Source organism: Gossypium hirsutum, chromosome D05, assembly GCF_007990345.1.
Source record: "Gossypium hirsutum isolate 1008001.06 chromosome D05, Gossypium_hirsutum_v2.1, whole genome shotgun sequence".
Taxonomy (NCBI): Eukaryota; Viridiplantae; Streptophyta; class Magnoliopsida; order Malvales; family Malvaceae; genus Gossypium; species Gossypium hirsutum.
Genome location: NC_053441.1, coordinates 15,120,493 through 15,140,609, shown reverse-complemented (window position 1 = coordinate 15,140,609; position 20,117 = coordinate 15,120,493). Strand labels below are relative to the sequence as shown.

The 20,117-nt window shown below is 37.7% G+C and overlaps 2 protein-coding genes across 2 annotated transcripts; one reads left to right on the top strand and one right to left on the bottom strand.

Moving 5' to 3' along the window:
• Positions 1 to 802: 802 nt before the first annotated feature.
• LOC107905964 (G-type lectin S-receptor-like serine/threonine-protein kinase At4g27290) lies at positions 803 to 4,143 on the bottom strand. The gene is made up of 7 exons (XM_016832767.2): positions 2,728 to 4,143; positions 2,372 to 2,500; positions 2,133 to 2,287; positions 1,843 to 2,053; positions 1,498 to 1,735; positions 1,256 to 1,406; positions 803 to 1,166 (listed from the first exon to the last, which is right to left on the bottom strand). The coding sequence occupies exons 1-7, from the start codon at positions 3,998 to 4,000 to the stop codon at positions 864 to 866; spliced, it is 2,460 nt and encodes an 819-aa protein (XP_016688256.1). The 5' UTR covers positions 4,001 to 4,143; the 3' UTR covers positions 803 to 863.
• Positions 4,144 to 7,077: 2,934 nt separating this feature from the next.
• On the top strand, positions 7,078 to 7,632 carry LOC107903204 (calcium-binding protein KRP1). Its single transcript, XM_016829245.2, has one exon. It carries the CDS (start codon positions 7,219 to 7,221, stop codon positions 7,582 to 7,584), a length of 366 nt encoding a protein of 121 aa, XP_016684734.1. The 5' UTR covers positions 7,078 to 7,218; the 3' UTR covers positions 7,585 to 7,632.
• The last annotated feature ends 12,485 nt before the right edge of the window (positions 7,633 to 20,117 follow it).

The following is a 20,117-nucleotide window of genomic DNA, read 5'->3' as shown; positions in this document are numbered from 1 at the left end:
ATTCATTTAAATAAGCTTTATACTATTTTTGCAGTTAAATAAGTTCTTAATATATGATTTTTATATATAAAAACTCTTGATTTTAATATTAAAATAAAATTTTTAAATTTTAAACTAATTTACATTTAATACTAATATAAATTTAATGAGAATGTTTCATTAAATAAAAAATAAAATAAAATATTAATTTTTTAAAGAAAATTTCGAATACTCTTTTAAATTTTTTTTAGCAAAAGTAAGGCTTTGAGGTTTAAAGCAAAAGTAAAAGTTGAATTGGATTTTAATTGGGAAGCTACTTTTGGGGTAATAAGATTTGGATTTACTTTGGGGTAAACCATCCGTAATAAAAACATTTACCAAATTATAAGTTTTTATTTTGAGTATTGAAAACAAAAGATTTAATTTAATATTACTGTTAATTTATTTTAATCACCAAATTTTAATAAATTTTTGTTTTGATTATTTATTTATTTTTATTTCAAAATTGAAATTCCCGGGTTTTTGTCTATAGCTTAGTGATATGGGAGAAGCCAGAAAATTTATTTAGAGGCTGAAATTAACTTGTAATCTTTAATAGTCTATATCATTATAATATTTAAATGACTAAATTAAAATTTTATCATTTTGAAGGAGTCAAAGTATAATTTTAACTTTATTAATTTTAAATTTTAAAAATTTTAAAATACTTAAATGAATAATTTTTTATTTTAGAGACCGGAGCTCTAGCTACGCCCCTGTCCTGAAGGCTGAGGTTTCTTCTAATACTATCGGATTCATCCGCTTGTTACATGAGAATTCAATATATTGATAAGGTTTTGTCATTGATTTGATAGTACAAAGTTAAAATGTGAGTGGGTCTACTGCTAACGACCCTCTAATAAGGTAACAGTCATCTCATTGGAAATTAGATTCCCAAGAGACGATGAATCCGTCTCCGAAAGACACCTTTCTGCATAAAACCCAGGTCTTCCAGGTTGAGGCAATGACATACTCTCGCTATCCAACATCAACACTACCGTTTGCATCACTGGCCTGTCTTCTGGCCTCTGCTGGACACAAAGGAGTCCCACCTGTATGTATCTTAGTGCTTCCTCTTCTGCAAAATCTTGTTCCATCAATTCATCCATTAATTCCAGGGCCCTCCCTTCATTCCACAGCTTCCAGGCCTAAACATTCATTTCTGGGTCAGATCAGTTCTGCACATATTTGAACCTATATATACCAATTGATTTCATTCACTGTGTACAATACTTACATGCCCCAGAAGGTTGAGTTTGTGGGTGGAATGAAAAAACCCCCGGTTCTTCTTTCCACTCACCATCTCCAACAATATGACTCCAAAGCTGAAGACGTCGGATTTCAAAGAAAAGTGTCCATCTATTGCATACTCTGGAGGCATATAACCACTGTGTTCACCACCACAGACAACACTATCATTTTCAGCTATAATATTCAAACTCTTAATTACACTATGCAGCTACACACCCTCGTACTTACTAGGTTCCAACTATCCTCTTTGTATTTGCTTCGGTTTGATCCCCGCAGAACGTTCTCGCCATTCCAAAGTCTGAAATTTTGGGATTCATCTCATTGTCCAACAGGACATTGCTGGCCTTTAGGTCCCTATGAATGATCCTCAGTCTTGAGTCTCTATGAAGATAAAGAAGCCCACGAGCTATCCCAACAATGATGTCATACCTCCTTCTCCAGTCAAGTGAAGACCGCCTTGATTCATCTGCAGCCATTGTACATCATATGTATCGGGACAATCATAATTTTAAAATTTGAGTTTGTAAATGATTAAGTATAAGAACAATGAATAGGAAGTTGAGATCTCGATACCAAAGATTAAGGAATCTAAGCTTCTATTTGGCATGTACTCATAGACTAACATTCTCTCTTCTCTTTCAATGCAACAGCCTAGTAGCTTCACCAGATTTCTATGTTGAAGATTGGAGATCAAAAGGACCTCATTTTTGAACTCTTGAAGGCCTTGTCCAGAATTCTCTGCAAGTCTCTTCACTGCCACTTCTTGTCCGGACGGTATCTCACCCTAATAGATTATTTCAAAGATCATTTAGTAACTCTAATGGGAAAAAAAAAGAACGAACAATCTGAAAATAGATTTATACCTTGAATACTGGTCCATATCCACCTTCTCCAATCTTGTTTGCAGGCGAAAAGTTATTAGTAGCAGCTTGAATGGTGGCAAATTCAAATAAGGGGAGTTCAAGATCCTCCTCAGTTTCAACTTTGCTAATGGTCACTTGATTTTCTGGCTGTTGAGCTGTCAATAGGGACATTGATAAGTTAAGAAAGATGAATTAAGAAAGCAAAACTGTGGTAGTACCAGGATTCATGCAAAGCTTACTTCTAATCATCTTTTGCTTCCAACTCACAAACCAACCAATCAAAACCAAGATTATCATTGCTGAAGCCACTGATATAGTTGTTGCAATAGTCACATTCTTCCTATTGTTGCTTGTATCAGCCTTTTTTTCTAACGATCAAAAATGAAATAAAGTTTAGTTTCAGGGAACATTTCTTTCAGAGACCAAGAATGAAAATTGTTAGATGGTAATTCAACCAAAGTAAAAGAACATCAATGTGGCAAGACATGCCCTGCTTCAGACAAAGCTAAATCAAGACAAAGAAAAGAGTCACAAGTGCCATTATTTGTTGAAAAAGAGTACTATTAGGATTTATATAAAGAAATAGAAACCTCACCAAGTGCGGAAGCTGCCATTCTTATATAAAGATCTTGTCCATATTGAGGAGCTTGTCTAATATCAATTAGGTCTTCATACCAGGTTACACAGCCATTCCCTGTGCCTCTAATGTCTAATTTAGCATAAGCAGCGCAAGAACAATTCTTCAGGCACTCCGCCTCGCAATCTCCGATTGTCATACTTACATTCACCCTAAACTGCGATGCATCCGGCAGTTTCAGCCCTGTGAATTTCACAAACCCTTCTCCTTCATGGCATATATGTGGATCTTTTCGTACACATCCACCAGACCAGTCAAGGACATCCCAGTCTTTGGACGATTTGGGCTCAAAGCCCTTCAAGCAGTCACAGTTGGGAGTCCTGTTAATGTTGCAAATACCGTAACTACCACACAAGTCATAGTTATCACATCTATCTTCTTGGACAGTGAATATGAGGTACCAGTTAGAGTGGCGATCATTCCAGGAAAGGTGTTGAACCGATCCAGATTGACTCAACACGAACCTCGATGGGATGTTGGCTGTTATGTTATATGAATAATAGACTTCATCGGCGTTGGAGACAAATATTGGAGTAAAAACTGGGTTTACCTTCAAAACTGGCACACCACTAAACTGTGTTCCATACCATGGTCCACTCCGGAACTGCTCGTCGGAACCCTTGCGAAGGACGAGTTGAGGAAGTCCACGAGGATCAACGCTATAAGTATATTCTCCAGGAGAAGGATCGTCCGAACTTTTCCATGAAGTAAGATGTCTATTGAGACCGGTTTTCTTGTTCCAACCAAGTTTCATTCCCGGTAATAATGTGTCTGATGGATAGTCGAAGCTTTGCCATAAGTACCTCTCATCATTGTCATCCCCTGCATCCTTCACAACGAGATTCCCAGTATCTAACAACTCCGCAACTGGATTTTTAGCCGTCAGCGATGAATTCGAAGACCAGATAATGCTCCTTGATTCATTGACAATGGACAGTGTTCCATCATCGCCAAGTTTTAATAAACCAGAATTATTTTCAAGCGGGAACTCTCTGTTTGCGACCCAAACAACAGTCCGAACCGGAATGTTCTTGTACCATATTCCTAGATATCGATAATTGGAATCCCCGGTATTGAAGAAACCTAGTTCAAATTTATGACCCGCGGACACTATTGTCTGGCTGTCGTTGATGGAATCTGCTGGAGTTATGGTATCAACGGCAATCGAACTTTCTAAGAACAAAAATACTAGAGATAAAAAAAACAAGAGGTTGCCTTTCAATTTCCCCATGAATTTGTGGATCTTCCATTTCTCTACATTAAATTCGGGTTCACGTATTTAGCACCTTTTCCCCCTCGTGTGAAACAGTAAGTTGGAGAGTCTAGGCATTTAATTGACTAGTCGAATGCAGAAGGCTTATTTTAGTGCGGAGTGGGTGGATAAGCAGCCCCCACCATAATTCATAGTTAAAAAATTCATCAAGGACTGAATTATAAGGGAAGTGATCATAAAAATATTGTTCAAATTTTCAATCTCGAGTTTAATCTCAAGCAAATATATACTAACAGTGCATTTGCATAAAATTAGTAACAAAAAGAAAGATTATTCCATTATATTTCAACTTTCTACCTTTATTTCATGACCAATTTGTTAATAAGTGCTGTGTATCGAATTGCTCTGCATGGCTCAAAAAGAACTAAGAGGGACGATGAGTGATGAGCCATGTTTACAGTATATTAAGACAAGAAATTTGTAGTATCATTTATCATCTTTTGGCTCGAATGGTGTAGCTTTCGAAGGATGATCTTTTTTCAGTGCTGTTAAGCCAAAAGCCTTTCTGCCCTTGACACAGTCTTTGTCTCAATTCAAAGTAGAAAAAAACCTAGGGAACTAATGTAGACACTAGCAAAAAGTTAGTCTGGTAGGTATTTTTACATATAATCATTAATATATTAGATATATTTCATAATTTATCATTGATGTTGCATGTAAGTCAATGATTCAGAATGTGGGAGCATTCGATGATGATGATGATGATGATGATGAGAGTGCCCCATGTAAAAAAAGATTATGTAACAATTCTGCTATAACTTTTTTGTGATGTAATACGGTTAGTGTCTCATACTTTAAGACAAAGCTGTTGTATCCATAACTTCAATGATCCAAGAAACCTGACATCACAACCTTTTACGTGTTTTATGTAATAAGATTTTCTTTTTATTAAATAAATTTGGCTTAGAAAAAAAACCTTCTAACGTGTCAGAAAATATCCACACATCAAAGATCTGGTTGTTGAATATATAAATTTTTTCGTTGGTTGGTAGGGCGTCCTCATCCACTATATTAGAAGATTTTATAAAAAATAACAGAAAAAAATGGGGACTAATCATCTCTGGACTTGACTTTCCAAATGCCCCGGTTGAATTTTCAATACTGCTGGGGGCTTCAACTGTACACATTGCAATTTCTTGAAAGTAAAAAAAAAAAAGAAAAAGAAAATTCATAAGCCAAAGTGGAAAACAGGAAGATTTGGTGCTTAGAAATTTGTTCACGTTCTTAGATCAGTTCATCTGTTTCTGAAAGAGAACTTGAAGACATGAGATGGGTGATTCATAATTGACCCTTCAAAAGAAATTGTAGTTGGAGTGGTTGGAAATCAGGGCCTGCCTGGTCTTCCATTTGCTCCACAGCTAAGATTAAATATAAAAATGATTTGCTGCTCCAAGGAAGCTTCTTACATGACTCATTTCGGACTAAAAACCATCAATATTAGCTTTTACATATGGCCTACAGGGAAAACAAATTCTTAGCCTAGTAACAACCCATGATCGATGACAGTTTTTGTCGCTGCATCTAGATAAACCAAAAGGAGGATCAGAGAACTAGGTCAATTTGTTTACTCAAAAGTTTGAAATTTGTGGCATCTTTGGCTTTTTTAAAACTGAGAAAAAGCTAAGGGTATCTTTGTCCGTATGTCATGCTGGCCCTGGTCTCGGCTTGACTTAAAAATTCAAACATCAAAGCCTTACCTTATTGGTCGCTCCTTACAGTCAGTCCGAAATCAAGAGAGAAATTTGACATTGTTACTGCTCTGTTTCTTGCCAACTGGAATAGCCACGCCAATAATACAAAGGAACCGTAATTACAAAGATATTTCTTCATCTTACAAAATAAAGACAAAAAGAGTGGCAGCAAAAAAACAACCTCAGAAGTTTGCCTCGCTGCAAGACACAAGCTGAGATTACTGTAAGAAACAAATTCCAATTTATAATTTGAAAAAAAGGAAAACCAAACAGTAGTCTTTGAAATCTTATTCTTAAGCCCAATAAAAGCAATGATGAAGGCAATGTTTAGAACATAATCCAACTCGATAGCCCAAAATATATGCCCAATTACGCCTAATCGTCAATCATGTAATGCTATGACTGTTACAGAATGGGCCCAAATTGTACTACCCAACCAATACGCTGCTTGTCAGAATTCAATACAATATTTTACAAACAATGAGACAAAATGCCAGATATAATTATAAGATAAGATGTCCTAAACCTCTGAATCGAATTTCATAGTATGGCTAGGCTTTTTACACCGGGTTGGAGAGGCAAATCACGAAGGTGACAAAGGGGGTATGTTCCATGAAAGGTATCAATCTTCGGCCAGGAAAAAGACGGGGCCGCTTAAAAGAAAAGGACACGGACCCACACTTGTCCAATACAAGATTTTGATGGACGTATTAACTTGGATGAATACGAAAGCTGTGAATTTAACAATATTAGCAAAGATTACAAGTAAAGACCCGTAAATCAATCAAATTGTGCCGGACTAAATTGGCAATTCTCTAACAAGTAAAGAGATTTTAAAGTTTAAACATAGAAAAGGGGTTCAATTTCAACAAAATAGATTAGACAAACTAGAAAGCAGGTATGATAAATTAATGGTAATCTAGATATCATACTCCTTCACAATTTTGCCATTAATTTATTTTTGCATGGAAAATATGGCGTTAATATATTAAACGAAAAGAAGTTTGTAATTTAAAAGATTGTAGTGAATTCGTATTAATTTAAATAACTATGAAATGGATATGTATATTGATCTGCCAGAGGTTAGGCAAAGATGGTACTAAAAGTAAATTGGCATTTATAGCAAGTCAATTCTCTTTCATAAAATTACTTGTAAGATCATTCCTACACAACCTTCTCACATGCAACTTCGAGGAAGGAGGACAAGTTTCATAGACACAAAAAAAGAAAGGCAGAAGACATCAGCAACTGCCAGGCCAGCAATGACGGACAACCTTCTCAAACAACTACATGTCTTTTGTCTTTACCTTTAATTTGTTCTCTTTACGACACTCTTTCCACGAAGATTTCATCTCTTTCCTCCCCTTGGCTTTATTCTCTTTCCATCACATATAAATACCCCTCCAACCTGCTCTACTTGCAAAATCATACTAACTAAAACCAATACCAGCTTCTTTTTTGACGTTTTAACGCAAAACAAAAAGAATGGGATCTCGAAATGTGGTGGTGTTCGAGGATTTTTTCCCCGCCATGGTTGAGAAATTGGGTGCTGAAGGTTTTATGAAGGAGCTGAGCAATGGGTTTCAGTTGCTTGTGGATGGAGACAAGGGAGTGATCACTTTCGAGAGCTTGAAAAGGAACTCGGCATTGCTTGGTTTGAAAGAGATGAGCGATGAGGAAGTGGTTTGCATGTTGAGAGAAGGTGATTTGGATGGGGACGGGGCTTTGAATGAGATGGAGTTTTGTACCCTCATGCTTAGGTTGAGTCCTGAGTTGATGAACAATTCCCGAAATTTATTGGTAGAAGCTATCCTCAATTTCTATGCCCTTTGTCAAATTTGTATTAATTAGGCTTTTGTAATTTGTACGCCCATGGAATATATCAAAATCTTTTAAGTACGTACTTCATTTTCGGTTTCTTTTTTCATTACCTTTGTCCCCATCGTTAGCCAATGTTTTCCTTTGTTGATAGCTTACTTAGCAGTTAGCTTGGAACCTCTTTTTCCTTTTCAAACTAACAACGCAATCTTGATGCTCATGGATCAAAACTGCTAATTAATAGAAAATGAACCTTATTTCCACCAGTTGATGAACTTTTTTTTTTTAAATTATGTTCTGATATCAATCAACCATCCTGTAATACAACTCAAATCGAGGATAGTTCATCCCCATGAAACGACCAACTACGAGAGAAAAGGAAAACATTAATAACTCAACATCCAAGCCTAGCATACGTTAGGCAAGCATAGCCAACAGACTAGAGATCGGGTGACACCTGCATTAGCTTCTCTAGGAATATAGCGATTCTCCCAACCCTGATCAGAAAATGGTCCCGCCGTTAGAGCCTGAGTGAAGCTCCTAAAGACAGATCGGGCCTTAGCTGGATTTTTTCACCAGAAGACAGTGTTACAGCTGTCACTTTCAATGATCAGTTTATTAACGTTGTGCCATATGATTGATCTACATTCAACCGTGACTAACATCTTTGCAACATCAAATCGATCTTTAGCCTAAGAAAAGAGACCCCGCGGTGGAAACCTTGAACACCTTGACGAGGTTCCGTACGCTGCTTACTTGGTGCTTTTCCAGCAAGATCTCGTAGCAACCAAAATTTTAAATAAGATTGTTAGGAGGATGAATTTTAGTTGCAAAAATTATCCTTTCTGATCTGAGGCAAGCCATATTATGCCATAAAATCGGCACATTGCTTAATGCTTATACCTTCCTTGCTGCTGGTTTATTATTATTATTATTATTATTATTATTATTATTATCTTTTAATTATTTCCTTCCACTTTTGGCCAATTTCTTGTCTCATAGTTCATGATTGAAAAGGGAACTCTCATAAGATAATTATGAGCAATTGCGCAAATAGATTTAAAGAGAATAAGTTATTGTAGTAAAAAATTACATTAGGTTTAATTCTTAAGAAAATTAGAGGATCACAAAGAGTCTCACTTAAAACTCAATCTTATCCTACAATATAATTTAATAGCACAATCTATCATTACAATTTTATCTTACAAAATATTGAAAGATAAATAAAAAGTAACAGAGAATATCAAAAATTTAACAAGGTTTGACAAATTCTTGAACACCACCAAATATATTTAACTACAAAATATATAAATGAAATATTACAAATAAGGAGAGGGAAATTTTGTTTTATGAAGAACATGACAAGTTTGAAGGTGATTCAAAAGTAGAGAAACGATTCTTATTTATAGTAGAATAAAAATCTCTACAACTTTATATTTTTTAGACGTGTGATTGTGCTATTTCAACATTTTTAACAATCCGTCTTCTCATAGGATATATTATAACAACAATGATTTTCACGAGGGAGGAAAGTGACGGTTTATCCAATTTATTTGATTAGGAGTTTCATATCTGCTTCATTGTTGGCGTTTTTGAACTCAAATAGTTTAAGGGTTTCAAAGGGCTTTTTTCATCTCTAACTTCTTTTTGTATTTTGGGTTCCACAACAATACAAGTGTGCATTTAATAATAAGATATAATAATTAATGAAAAGTAAGATTTGAAATTACTAATAACACAGGTAATAGGTATGAAATTAAAATAAAAAATAAATAAATACATATATATATATATTTGAAATTCAAACTTTCAAAACCTCGGGCCCCTAGGACGAAGTGATATAAGGGTTATGTCACCATAATTTAGGTCGGGCTTTTATGCTAGTGGGTCTCTTGTATAGAATATGAGGGTGTAACAAGTATAAATTTAAATTTGAATTAATAAAATGAGTAAAATTTTAATAAAAAATAAAATATCTTTGAAATAGGTAAAAAGTTCTTCACTTTTGCGGAAAACAAGCTATACGAGTGACTAAAAATTAGTGACCCAAGTTACTTCATTGTTAATTCATGTATTAATGCGCTGAAAAATAATAGCATAATTATTCGATTACAAAAACCAGACAGTTCAACTACTAGCCCAGAGCAGAGCATGTATTATGAAGACAACGTACTTGGGCTTCAAGTTGAATGCAACTTAACTAAAAAGTTGGGCTTTCATATGTTAACAGATCTTGTAGACGCCAGAGACAACATGCTTCGCTTCATTATAAGTTTCGTGTTATACGAAGTATTGATATGCGGTTGCAGGGTGATGCAACAGAAACAATACCAATTAATTAAGTCATTAGGGGACAGACTACTTTGTTGCTTGATGTTTGTCGTATTGTATTAACCACAAAACCGTTCATATTGTAGACAAATTGCCCCAACATTTGCCTTCTATTGGCAACTAACAGTATGGTTTTTTGAAATTTTAGCGTTAGTGGGATGGATAAACTATTTTGATTAGGGACACCGAGGAAGAGAAGAACTATTTTTGTTTGGTTGGTTGTCAGATGGAGATATAAAAGGCAAGACAGTACTGCAGAGTGAATGATATAGAAAAATTATAAATAGATAGTGTGGTGCTTGAGAGAATTAACCTTGGATTTCTCATGGAATGCTGATCCTGAAACTGGAAGTTTACTATACTTCAATAACGACATGTTTGATCTAAATGTATTCAGGGAACTAAAACAGAATTATTAAGAACGAAATGCCATGGGAGAAGCTAAACCAATGTTGTACCAACTACCAATAATGGTAGTAAGTACCTATTGTTTCAGTTTTAAACTAGTTTATATTTTGTTTTGATCAAAATTTCAGTACTTTTCGATTATTTTGATGTGTTATGGTTTGCCTAAGTTAATACTAACACGTATCGTATAAAATTAAATTATAATTTTTAATAGTTTATATCTTTATTTTTTAAAAGATCTCAAATTATTATTATTTTTAGGGGATAAAATATCGTTTTACTTTTATTAATTTAAAATTTAAAATTTTCTAAAGAGTCTAAATGCACAAATGTTCATTTTAAGGGGCACTCTGCTTTTAATTTATTAGACGTTTTATCTTTTTAAAATTACCCATGGTTCCAATAAAATGTTGTTTCAGAATTAGCAGTATTGCGATGAACAAACACCAATCAAATAAAATAGAAAAAAGAATCTATGTCTTAATACCGATCAATCTTGAAATTGAAGATGCAATGTAAAGAAATCCAAATAAAGAGCAACATAACTACCACAGACAGAGATGGGAATCTCCCGACTCCATCGGTGGAGAAATGCTATGGTTCAGGGATTTAGATTATTATCAACAAATCGCACCAGTTAAAATATAGTTGCTACATATATTTTTAGTAATTTTTAAAAATACTTGGTGTATTATGTTAAACGTCATACATTGTTCTTTTTTTTTTCAGTACAGTTCATTGTTAAACTTACTTGCATGAATTATATATTGTGGAACTAAGTTGTTCATGTCCAGTTTTAGGGTTCAATATTTAATAATTGTTTCTTATTTTATATGGGATTCAATTTCTGAAGACCCTAACTCTGCACAGCTATGGAATATTCATAGGCTCGTAAAGGCAGTAGGCGGTGTTGCATGTAAAAGGATTGACTGATGATTGGTGGCCTGCAATTTCGAGTTTCTGCCTCATCCAGCTTTCTTTTTAATTGGGTTGAGCCTGCTACAAACCCATCAGTGTGTTTTGCTTTAGTTCCATGACAGCCTCTGTTACAAATCGCCTCGCAGCAAGAGGCTAGTGTCACGGACTTAAGATTCTTGCCTCAGAATCCGTGCGGCCTTAGGCGGTTTCTTACTCCAAAACGCCTAAGTCAGCCTAACTTCCACAAAAGAAGGATTCAACAGAATTCCTCCCAAAAACACAACTCAAGCGAAAGCAACTCAAAGCCAACAAGATGAAGGAAAAATGAGACAAGAACAAGCCAAGGAAAATAAGAACACAAGAGAGAAAAGTTTGAGTGAATGCTCTCAAGGATTCTTCTTACTCAAAACTCAAGTGATTTACAATGAGGGAAGAGGTCTCTTATTTATAGTTGAGCCTCCCCAAATCCAACGGTGCAAAATTAAGTACATCAACGGCTATGATTAAAGGCCACCTACCACCAAACCTTTAAGAATATAAAATCATATCTTCTAAGATTACATATCTTATCTAAGATATGTAATAATATATTATATTTGTCTAACTTGTAGATGGGCCTTCAATCTCTTCAAGCAACGGGCCGGTCTGATTGGGCCAAATGACCTCCTGTCTTCTTGATGGTTCACACAGATGTGTCATGGTTGCGGGCTCCAATGCGCAACCCATGACATTCTCCCCCACCAAATCTAGCGACGCCCTCGTCGCGTCCTCTGCATGGTATCGATCTATCTTGTCTTGGAATTGCCACAAGGCTTCAGCAGGTTCCCAACTCATCTCACTATCCGGGAATCCCTTCCATCGGACTAAGTATTCGCGCCGCGGTCGGTAGTGCTTACGTCTGACCATACGATCTGCTTCGATGTTCTCGACCTCTCGATCATAGGCGGCTTTTACCCCCATTGGTGCTCGTTCAGACTTGCTTCGATTTGGGTCTTCTCCATCTTCATGGAATGGTTTAAGCATACTCACGTGGAATACTGGATGAACTTTAAGCTTTTCAGGCAACTCAAGCTTGTAGGCCACCTTGCCTACCTTCTTCACAATTCGAAATGGCCCCTCGTACCGCCGAACGAGTCCTTTGTGCAACCCATCATGTCGCAAAATCAGGTGTAGTTTGGCAAGAACTGGTTCACCTACCTGAAATTGTACGTCCCTTCGATTTCGATCCGCCCACTTCTTATTGCGCTTACTTGCCTTGTGAAGACAAGCTCTAGCCAAATCGTTTTGCTCTTGCCAATCTCTCGCAAATCGATAGGCTGCTGGATTCGGTCCCCCATAACGAGTCGCAACAGCATTAGGTGTAAGTGGCTGTTGTCCTGTTACTATCTCGAACGGACTCTGGTTTGTCGCCCCACTTCTTTGCAAATTGTAAGAAAACTGAGCCACATCTAGCAACTTTGGCCAGTCCCTTTGTGTGGCACTCACATAGTGCCGTAGATATATCTCCAATAACGCATTCACTCGTTCAGTTTGCCCATCGGTTTGTGGATGCATGCTGGTTGAAAAGTTCAAGTTTGAACCCATTAACTTGAACAACTCCGTCCAAAATCGTCCCGTGAATCGCCCATCTCGATCGCTGATGATAGATTGTGGCACTCCCCAATACTTCACCACATGTCTAAGAAACAAGCGAGCAGCCTCCTCAGCAGGACACTCCTTGGTTGTGGGGATAAAAGTTGCATACTTCGAAAACCTGTCCACCACAACAAAAATGCTTGCAAATCCATCAGATTTAGGCAAACCTACAATAAAGTCCATGGATAAACTCTCCCATGGGCGCTCCGGAATAGGTAAAGGCTGTAGCAACCCAGCAGGAGCCTTCAACTCGATTTTATCTTGTTGGCACACCAAACAAGTTTTCACATAAGTCTCCACATCGTCACTCATGTGAGGCCAATAAAATCGATCCTCCAAGAGAGCTAAAGTGCGGTGCATGCCTGGATGTCCAGCCCATCTCGAATCGTGACATTCTTTCATGACTTCCTTTCGCAAGTTCCCATGTTGGGGCACATATAGACGTTGTCCTTGAGTGTATAATAATTCTCTCTCGAGCCAAAATCGTCTCGTTTTTCCCTCTTTAGCAAGCTCAATCAAATTTTTGGCCGTGGAATCGTGGGACAACCCTTCTTGAATGCGCTCCAATAAGGGACTATTGGGTTGGCTTATCGTTGCAAATTCCATCTTTCGGCTAAGCGCATCAGCTACAATGTTGGCACTCCCCGGCTTGTACTCCATGCTAAAATCAAACTCTGCTAGGAAAACCTGCCAACCAGCCTGTTTGGGGGACAACTTTTTCTGGGTTAGGAAATAACTATTTGCAACATTATCAGTGAATACCACGAACCTGGAATCCAGCAAATAGTGCCTCCATGTGCGCAAACAATGCACCACAGCAGTCATCTCTTTTTCTTGGACCGTGTATCTCCGTTCTGTTTCATTCAGCTTTCGACTCTCGAAAGCAATTGGATGTCCTTCTTGCATCAATACTCCCCCAATTGCATAGTCTGAGGCATCCGTGCGTACCTCGTACGCCTTTGTAAAATCGGGTAAAGCAAGTACAGGTTCACTCACCATTGCTTGCTTTACTTGGTCAAAAGCTTTCTCACACCGAGAGTCCCAGTCCCATACTTTGCCCTTTTTCAATAAGTCCGTCAAGGGTGTAGTGATCTTGGAGTAGCCTTGAATGAAACGTCGATAGTAGTTTGCTAAACCAAGAAAGGACCGCAATTCCGTTACCTTGGTTGGTGGCTCCCAATCAGAAATTGCTCGGACTTTGCTTGCATCCATTCGGATCATGCCACCTTCTACAATATGGCCAAGAAAAGGCACCTCTCGTTGGGCAAATGAGCATTTTTCCTCTTTGACATACAGCTCATTTTCCCGTAGGACTTGGAACACCTCTCTCAGATGTCCAACATGCTCCTCAAGCGTCTTACTATACACCACAATGTCGTCAAGATAAACAACCACAAAGCGATCTAAGAAAGGTTGTAATACCTTATTCATTAGGGTGTAAAATGTTGTCGGAGCATTTGTCAACCCGAACGGCATCACCAAGAATTCAAAAGACCCATACCGAGTCACGCAGTCTGTTTTGGGCTCATCCCCTTCGGCTACTCTCACTTGGTAGTACCCCGATCGCAAATCCAACTTAGTAAACCATCTCGCGCTACCAAGTTGATCGAACAGATCTGCAATGAGAGGAATGGGATACCTGTTCTTCACAGTGATCTTGTTTAAGGCCCTATAGTCAATGCACAATCTTAAGGACCCATCATGCTTCCTTTGGAATAACACCGGCGCTCCAAATGGGGCTTTGGAAGGTTTAATAAACCCGGCATCTAGAAGTTCCCTTAACTGCTTCCTCAATTCCTCCAACTCAGGTGGAGACATTCGATATGGTGCCCTTGCTGGTGGCTCAGTATTAGGCAACAACTCAATCTTGTGATCTACCTCCCTCTTTGGTGGCAATGTCTTGGGCAACTCTGTGGGCATTACATCTTGAAAAGACTGCAACAACTGCTTCACTTCTTTTGGGATTTCTTCTTCGAATTTCTCCTCCACATTGTTCCTTAAGGTGGCTAAATAGGAGACTTCGTTTCTACGTACTCCTTTGGCAAATTGGATTGCCGACAATGTTTTGCCTTCCATGTTTCCCTTTCTTTTCATTCGCACCATATAACGATGGTTCGAATCAGAGATCATCATGTAGTTCTCGGAAGGATGAATATACGCATTAAGTCGGTCAAACAAACTCAATCCTACCACAAAATCATAATCATCAAGTGGGATTACCTTAATGGTTGCCTTGCCTGTCCACTCGCCAAGTTTGAGTTCCACCCCTTTAGCCACACCCGTTATGGGAATACTTTCTGAGTTTACCGTTTTTATTCGACCCGAATCTTCCTCCACTTTGAGACCGAGTTCCTTCGCCATCTCTTTAGACATGAACAAATCAGATGCACCAGTGTCAACAAGGGCATTCAATTTTCTATCTGCCACAATGATGTCCACAAACATCAGCCCATTACTCGTCTTGTCTTCAACACCGCCCAATATCGTACCAAGACTTTTGGTGTCAGGATTGGCCTCTTCGCGTGCTTCCATAGCATTGAAAGCGGCCCTCTTTGGACAAACACTCAACCGATGTGGACCTTGGCAAAGAAAGCATCTCATTGGCTCTTTCTTATCCCCTGGTCTACCATTATAATTCCTTGGGGCTTCGCCACTCCTTTCTGTTTGCTCTTTGTCTCCCCCACCATTGCCTTTGGGTCTTGGCTTGGGTTTGGAAGCATCATTATTGTCAAACTTTCTCCCACCAGCTTCGTAGAAGTTCTCTGCCTCAGCCATAGCTACAGTCAAATCGGTGATGCCTAGGCGGCGCAACTCTTGCTTAGCCCACATTCTTAGCCCATCCTCAAACATATAAAATGCTTCCTTCTCATTCAAGTCTGAGATCTGAAGCATTAGCTCACTAAACTCCCGCACATAATCTCGAATAGTGCCTTGTTGCGTAAGCCGACGCAACTTAGCACGAGCCTCCTTTTCAGCATGCTGCGGATAAAACTGCTTCTTTAACTCTCCTTGGAACTCCTCCCAAGTCCCAATGGTCGTTCCTCCACGTCTCTCATCCGTGGACCTACGTCGCCACCATAAGAGAGCAACATCAGTAAAGTAAATCGAAGCAGTGTTTACCTTAGTGGCATCATCCTCAATGCCCATTGCTCGAAAATATTGCTCCAATTCCCACAGGAAGTTGTCCACTTCTCTCGCAGACCTAGCCCCCTTGAACTTCTCGGGTTTTGGAACATCCACATGGCGTTGCTTCGATCTTGAAGTCAACATCCCATTTCCCAAAGCGACCTTACAAATTGTGAGCTCCCCCTTAAGCTCAGCAATCTCCTCTTTCATGGCAGTCACCAGGGCCTCAAGAGCTTCGTCCCTTACCGTCAGCTTGTCCGAAGTGGATCTAAGAGTGTCAAGCACGAATACTTTGCTGTCTTCCCTCAGTTCCTCCATACGGGTTAGGACCACTTCGAGTGTCTCCCTCATGTCACCAACAGACTCCTCGAGATTGACCACTCGATTTTCCAAGCTCGACAACATGTCCCTCGATCGACTAGCCTTCCTGACCCTTCCACGGGTCTCCATTGGCTCATTCTCACCAACTTCTCTCGACATCCTTCAATAGTGCTTTCGAAAGACTGGCTCTGATACCAACTGTCACGGACTTAAGATTCTTGCCTCAGAATCCGTGCGGCCTTAGGCGGTTTCTTACTCCAAAACGCCTAAGTCAGCCTAACTTCCACAAAAGAAGGATTCAACAGAATTCCTCCCAAAAACACAACTCAAGCGAAAGCAACTCAAAGCCAACAAGATGAAGGAAAAATGAGACAAGAACAAGCCAAGGAAAATAAGAACACAAGAGAGAAAAGTTTGAGTGAATGCTCTCAAGGATTCTTCTTACTCAAAACTCAAGTGATTTACAATGAGGGAAGAGGTCTCTTATTTATAGTTGAGCCTCCCCAAATCCAACGGTGCAAAATTAAGTACATCAACAGCTATGATTAAAGGCCACCTACCACCAAACCTTTAAGAATATAAAATCATATCTTCTAAGATTACATATCTTATCTAAGATATGTAATAATATATTATATTTGTCTAACTTGTAGATGGGCCTTCAATCTCTTCAAGCAACGGGCCGGTCTGATTGGGCCAAATGACCTCCTGTCTTCTTGATGGTTCACACAGATGTGTCATGGTTGCGGGCTCCAATGCGCAACCCATGACGCTAGGCTTAGGAGACTGATTTGAAAGCTAGCAAGGAAGGCATCTTTGCTACTCTTTTCTCTCCTCTTTTTTCGCTGTTCCTTTCTTCATAATGATTTGTGCTTTAAATATTTAGTAACATATTTTTATTGGAATGGGGAAACAGCGTAGCTGAATTTGCCCATTAAGAGGTCAATAAAGCATGTTTTTTTTGTTCCATGTGGCAGGAAGCTTGCTCCCCATGCTGCTCAGCAGATACAAGAAAAGGAAGAGGAGGAGATGCTAATGTTGCAGAAAGCAAGGGACTGAGCTTGATGCCTTTGATCACAAAAACCATGGTGCCCGCAGCAGAGGCAAGGCAAGGCAAGCAAACTGTGTGAAGGTCACTTCTTATGAAGAGGGGAGCACTCCGGAAGATGAAAGCCTTTTTGCTTTCCTCTTCCACTCGAAATGCACCTCACTAGAATCTGTCCACAAGGCAAAGGAGAAACTCAAGCTGAAGGACCTTTTTCTTATCTACCTCTTTGTAGATGACAGTAAGCACAAGAAACCCATTTCTCTTGTTAAAACTTTTTCTTGTCATGTTGCAATGCTGATAATGTTTCTCCTATTTTTATTTATTTCAATAAAATGTTCTCATGGCCTATGGGAATATGAGTAAATGAAAATGAACCAATGCAACTGGCTGATACATAGAATTCTAGTAAAAGTACCATAGCAGCCTCTCTACTATACTTGGATTGCATTTTAATCTCCTACTTAAGAAAATAGCAAATTGGTTTGCCAAATAAATCTCTGTTAAATTTTCCCTTCATTTTGTAGCTATCTATTGATGTAGGATTATTCTGTATTTTTTAGATTAAATGACATGGAAAATTACTGCTGATTAGGATTAAAAACTATTTTTATTGCACTCATTTTATATAATAGTACTTATTTACCCATTTACCCATCTTCCTATTGAATATGTCAAAACCCAATCCTTAAATTGGAGAACACCTATTTTATTTTTATAAAGAAAAAGAAAAGAAAAAGAAACCCCAATTTCATTCAGTTGAAGACCAAATCGGTAAGTACAATATCATACATTTAGGAATTAAATTTTATCAATTCAGAGGATTAACTCATTTAGGATTAACTTACTTTTTGTCTCACGCTACAGTATTTAATCTCATTACTACCGCTATTTTTACACACAGATAAACACACTGTCCATCAAAACCCACCTTACACCGTCCATCAAAACCTACCATTTCCACTATTAGCCAATAGATATTTTAGGTAACTCATGTGTATGTACAATATCAAAGAAAACTCCCATGAGCAAGCATGAGTCGTACTAGTTTAATGATGTTTATTTTTTCTTTTTTTGAGCTAGTTTAGATGGGATGGAATGGATATTTTTCAACATTTTTTGACCCTAATAAGCTATTATTTTTCGTGCCATTTAATCTAAAAGAATCATAATTCAAAATCAGCAGATAACAGTAAAATGGGCGGAAATTTTAACATAGGGATCATTTTGCTACTTTATTTAAGGTACAGGGGCCAGTTTGTTCCTTTTACAAGTAAAGGGACTAAAATGTAATTCAAGGTATAGTAGAGGGGTTGCTACTGTACTTTGACCATAGAATTCTTTGTCTGTTCAACTTTTGTCCTGGTTTTTCTTAGCCGCTCTTTAAAGAGGGAGGGATATGGATATAATATTGTAGCACGTGAACTGACAGTAAAGCAGTTGTTTAAATCAATTTTGACCAAAACTTGATATTATATGAAGAGAAATATAGGGTGATCATGTGAAAACCCAACAAGCAAAGTCTTAAAAGTAAAACTGTAGCCAATACCATTTTGTTATTAAAAAAAGAAAAGGAAGAGTTAAAAAGTAAAACAAGGGTAGTGCATTAAGATGCGGCAGGGGCCAAATCTCATACGTTGGACTTGGTCATTCTCAAGCCTCAATACCAACAAAACCATGCCTAGATTTGATAGTGGCCCTTTTTTTATAAAATGTCGAGTAACGCAAGCGAAACGACAGGCATCCGCCGTATTCAATTGCAAGTGGTGACTCGTGTGTGGACTGGGAGGATATTAGAAATCACTTCATTTCATATTGCAAATAGAAGCAGCATAAAACGCTTTATGCACGTGGGGTGGTTGAGAATTGGGGATAACTATGAAACCCACCTTTATTGGGAATTAAGAAAGCTTATCCGATCGCATCATCATTCCATTAGAATCCCACCACAGTTCACAACTTGGCTCTGCCTGCCCACCCTCCACCACCCGTCACTATAAATAAATATTGGTTCTAATAATGATAAAACCAACAGCTTTTGCCTTAATCAGGGTTGTGTGTAATACAGCTAAGGATCTCCCTGGCTGGTGGGCTCCCTCACGACACGCTGTTTCTTGCCTTGCCTTTGCTGGTCTATCCGTGTTTCCCTTCTTCGGCTGATTGAAGATTCCTAGTTTTCCCTCCACATATTTGATCTACCATTGATGCTTGAAATAAATTAATAAATATAGTTATAACACTTTATGGAAAAGAAAACTTCCTTTGTTTTCATTTTCATACCACTTTATAATAATATCATAGTCTTCAAAATTTTTTATAAAAAATAATTGAATTTTTATTTTTATTTTTGTATTCAATTGGATATTTGAACTTTCAAAATACATCAAAAGGTCCTTAATTTTAATTTTATTTTTAAATTAAAAAAACAATTAAGCCCTTACTTATTTTTTGTACTTAATTGAATATTTAAACTTTCAAAATACATCAAAGAACCCTCAAATTAAAAAAAAGCAATTAAGTCTCTACTTATTTTTTGCCACATGTCACGGCGTGATTATAACATGGGGTGACTTTAACTAAAAAAATTAGGGTCAATTAATTTTAATGGTCCAATGATATTTTCGATGCATTTTGACCGTTTAAGTATTTAATTAAATAAAAAATGAGGTTTAATATTTTTTAATTTGAGAACCTTTTTAATGTATTTTGAAAGTTTAAATACTCAATTAAATAAAAAAATAAAAACTTAATTTTTTTTTGAAAATTTAAAAAGAAAATTTAC